Source organism: Camelina sativa, chromosome 1, assembly GCF_000633955.1.
Source record: "Camelina sativa cultivar DH55 chromosome 1, Cs, whole genome shotgun sequence".
Taxonomy (NCBI): Eukaryota; Viridiplantae; Streptophyta; class Magnoliopsida; order Brassicales; family Brassicaceae; genus Camelina; species Camelina sativa.
Genome location: NC_025685.1, coordinates 10,956,835 through 10,960,879, shown reverse-complemented (window position 1 = coordinate 10,960,879; position 4,045 = coordinate 10,956,835). Strand labels below are relative to the sequence as shown.

At 38.4% G+C, this 4,045-nt stretch overlaps 1 protein-coding gene across 1 annotated transcript; it reads left to right on the top strand.

Annotated features, from left to right (window-relative positions):
* LOC104787639 (vicilin-like seed storage protein At3g22640) lies at positions 497–2,613 on the top strand. The gene is made up of 5 exons (XM_010513245.2): positions 497–1,080; positions 1,216–1,296; positions 1,541–1,828; positions 1,931–2,249; positions 2,351–2,613. The coding sequence occupies exons 1-5, from the start codon at positions 520–522 to the stop codon at positions 2,491–2,493; spliced, it is 1,392 nt and encodes a 463-aa protein (XP_010511547.2). The 5' UTR covers positions 497–519; the 3' UTR covers positions 2,494–2,613.

Genomic DNA, 4,045 nt, shown 5'->3' with positions numbered 1-4,045 from the left:
TTTTTTTTTTTTTTTTTTTTTTTTTTTGTGTTTGGATAATCGTTTGGATTGTGTCCAACCGTGGCTTTGGTGTGATAAGATGAACACTCGTTACATGCCAATGTCTCCTTCCTATATAACAAAAACAATCCATTATTTTCCTCAAGAAACACATCAACAACAATAATGACAATTACCAAGAAACTAAACAGACGCTAAAAGATTTTTAAAAGAAGATTGAGAGTGTCTTAGTCATGCTGCTTTAAGTACTAGAACAAAACTTGGTGATGAGATGAGAGACGTAAAGATCACTGAAAATCAAGATCCACCAAATAAAGATCTCATTAAATGTTTTCGCCTTATTTTTTTCTTTTTTGTTTCTTTTGTGTTTGGATTCACCAAGATCCACGTCTCGATTGTGTCCAACCGTTGGCTTTGGTGTGATAAGATGAACACTCGTCGCCATGAATGTCAATGTCTCCTTCCTATATAAACAGAAAACAATTCATTATTTTCTCAAGATACACATCAAGAACAATAATGACAATGACCAAGAAACTTATCATAACACTTCTCCTTCTCATCTCCATAGCTTTCGTCCATTGTTTGGCCTTCCATGTGGAGCTCGAAGAGTTCGAGCCACCGCGTCAAGAGGAACAAGAGGCTCCTGTCGGGGAAGGATCAGGCGAGGGATGGCAGGAGGAGTCGACGTCAGAGTTTCCTTACCACTTTAGGAAGCGGAGTTTCAAGAATTGGTTCCAATCGAAGGAAGGTTTTGTGAAAATGTTGCCTAAGTTCACAAAACGTGCACCAAATCTCTTCCGTGGGATCGAGAACTACAGATTCTCATTGTATGATATGGAGCCAAACAGTTTCCTTGTGCCTCTCCACTTGGATGCCGATTCCGTGGTGATAATACTACAAGGTCACGGAGTGGCTGAGTTTGTGACGGCTAAAACAAAAGAATTGTTTCACTTAACCAAAGGTGATGTGGTAAGACTCCCTTCCGGCATTACCCACTTTGCCATCAACACTAACCAGACCGTTCCTCTTCGCTTCGCCAAGATCACCATCCCCGTCAACAACCCCGGCCAGTTCCAGGTCCATTTATATTGTTTTAATCATTCCTATTTAATTTTTTTTTTTCATAATTAATAACGATTATTTGTTTGACCAAGACAGTGTATAGTTTGACTCAGTCATGTTGTGTCTATTAACGTACACGGTTTGTTCCAGAATTACTTCTCTGCTCCATCCCAGTTTCAGCAATCCTATTTCACAGGGTTCAGCAAAGAAGTCCTCTCTGCCAGTTTCAACGTATGCTTCTTAACTTCTCTATTTAATATTCATCATTTATATCAGCCTTGAGTATGTTTGTTGTTCTCATTACATCGTGAAAGAGATTTAGTAAGGATTGAATTTAAGTTTGAATACGTTAATAGGTAATCTCTGAGTAGTTGCGTAAAATATTTTTTAGTAATTCTTTAAAATTTAAATAGATAACCAAGCTTTTATTAATTCTTATGTCTAGTGGTAACCAAGTTTTTTTACTACTATATAGATACCGGAAGAGTTGGTAGGGAGAATATTTTTTGGACCACAACAAATGGGACAAGGGATTATGCGAAGAATTACTCCAGACCAGATCAAGGAACTTACCGAAAATTCTACTTCTCCTTCAAACAAACATAAAGACAAGAGCACAAAGTTTAGCCCTTTCAGTCTCTTCACACACGATTCAGTTTCAAGCTATACCAACGACTTTGGTCATTTCCACGAGGCACATCCTGAGAGTTTTGATCAACTCCAAGACCTTCAAATCGCCGTCACATGGACCAACATGACACAGGTCATACAAATCAACAATCCCTATTTCCCTGTTGTTTTATAGGTCATTCATGGTTAATAACTAGCTAATATGATATGTGATACTGATTGTGGAAATACGCAGGGTTCCGTGTTCCTTCCTCAGTATAACTCTAAGGCAACGTTTGTTACGTTCGTGGAGAATGGTTGTGCCCGCTATGAGATGGCTTCTCCGTATTCATTTCAAGGAGAGCAACAACAACAACAATGGTGGCCTGAACAAGGAGAAGAAAAAGAAGAAGATATGAGTGGACAAGTACACAAGATTGTCTCAAGAGTGTGTAAAAGCGACGTCTTTATCATTCCCGCAGGTCATCCATTCACTATAGTCTCACACGACGAAAACTTTGTCTCGGTAGGGTTTGGTATTTATGCATCCAACTCCATAAGAACGTTCCTTGCAGGTAAAGAAAGGGGTTTCTAATTGATATTTTCCTAAAATATCTCTTCTTTAAGTGTGTGTCTCTCTCTCAAAAGGTAACTTGAGAGTCTGGTTGTGTTTTAGGGCAAGGGAATGTGTTGAGCAACCTCGACACCGTAGCCACGAGAGTGGCGTTTGGTGTAGGAAGTAAAGTGGCGGAGAAACTTTTCACGAGCCAAAACTATTCCCACTTTGCGCCCACTACTCCTAGCCATCAGCAAAGTTGAGAGAAACGCGAGCCATCGTTCCAATCAATCATCAGCTTCGCTGGTTTCTGAGAATGCGTTTACAAGTTGGTACGAATGAAAAGGTTTGTTATATATATTGGCGATGTAATAAAAACAAATAAGAACGGTTGATTCAATCAACTTGATTGGTAAACTTTGCTTGTGGAGCTTATTATATGGCTGCTTCCAATTCTCTGTTCATGTTCTATTTGTGCAACCCTGATTCCTTATGGGCATGCCAAACTGCCAAAGGCCAGTTTGTAGAAACTCATGCTCTATACCAGTTTGAATCCGATAATGGTGAGAAAGGGAAGAGTGAGGACACCAGATGCTTCTTAAGCTGTGGTTGTGACTCTTCTTACCAATTTTATGAATCATTGGAAGTTCATAACCACATAGGGTTCTAATTTCCAAACCCACTTTTTTCCTCACTAAAATATTCAGAAATTTTGCAACAACATACCCACAAATTCTGATTTACGCGTAGTCCTTTTCAAGATTATGATACAACATAACACAACCAAAGACAATTTCATCTTTAGATGATTAGATCACCATAGAAAGACTAGCTTCTCAAAAAGAACTATGATATTAAAATGTTTCAACGGTGAAACATTTGTAGACTATGAAATCTCATAGTTAATACAACAAAACGAAGGTTGCAACATATAAATTATCCTGAAACAACAAGTCGCAAGCCTCACAAGCTTTGTTGTTCCAATGTGCAATCCAATATATGTTTCTTTTCACAAACACTGGGACACACTCTTGCAAAGCGGGTCTATAACTGGTGATGATGAGCGAGCTTATAAAGGAGTCTCGTCAAACCCTGCATTTGAATCAGAAGGTTTCAAAACCAAGAGTGTGAAACAAAGTAGGCCTAGCCTTTTCTTGCCCTCAAGCAAAACAGAAACTTAGACCTGTGAAAGAGGTTTGAAAACACAGAAACTTATTTTCTTTTTAAGGTACTGCCATGATCATCCAAACCATAATCCATATGCTTGGCACACAAATCCAAATCGAACCACCATGTACTTCTCCGTTGACATTCATAGCATCCCAAATTCAAACCAAATTCCACTACTTCCTCCATTAAGCCTTCATCGATGGGACTCATCAATTTAATCAATGTCAAGAACCTTCTAGACTCATTCCCGTACTATACCGTAACAAGCAAGATATATCTTTTACAACATGTGGTATTCTTCCTCTCTCCCAGACTTATTCTATTCTCACTACAAGAAAACAGGCGATCGGCCACTGTAGGAATAGTCACTAAATAGTCGTTAATTGAAAATTTACGACTATTTTGCGACTATACACTGTTGTAGCTAATATTTTGTTGCTAATACAGTTGGTCGTTAATTAGTCGGTATTTAACGACTATACACTGTTGTCGGTAAATTGTGGTCACGTAGTCGTTATGTAGTAACTAAATTTAGTGACAATTTGACGACTAGTGTACGACTATATTAGTAGTTGTCGTGTAATAGTCGTTAAATATGACGACTAATTTACGACGAAGTTACGACTTTGTTACATGAATAAAATT

Bases quoted from the DNA above. Each gene is read 5' to 3' on its own strand.
- LOC104787639 (XM_010513245.2), top strand. From the start codon at position 520: ATGACAATGACCAAGAAACTTATCATAACACTTCTCCTTCTCATCTCC. The intron at 1,081-1,215 runs GTCCATTTATAT...GGTTTGTTCCAG, and splicing joins ACAACCCCGGCCAGTTCCAG to AATTACTTCTCTGCTCCATC. The intron at 1,829-1,930 runs GTCATACAAATC...GGAAATACGCAG, and splicing joins CATGGACCAACATGACACAG to GGTTCCGTGTTCCTTCCTCA.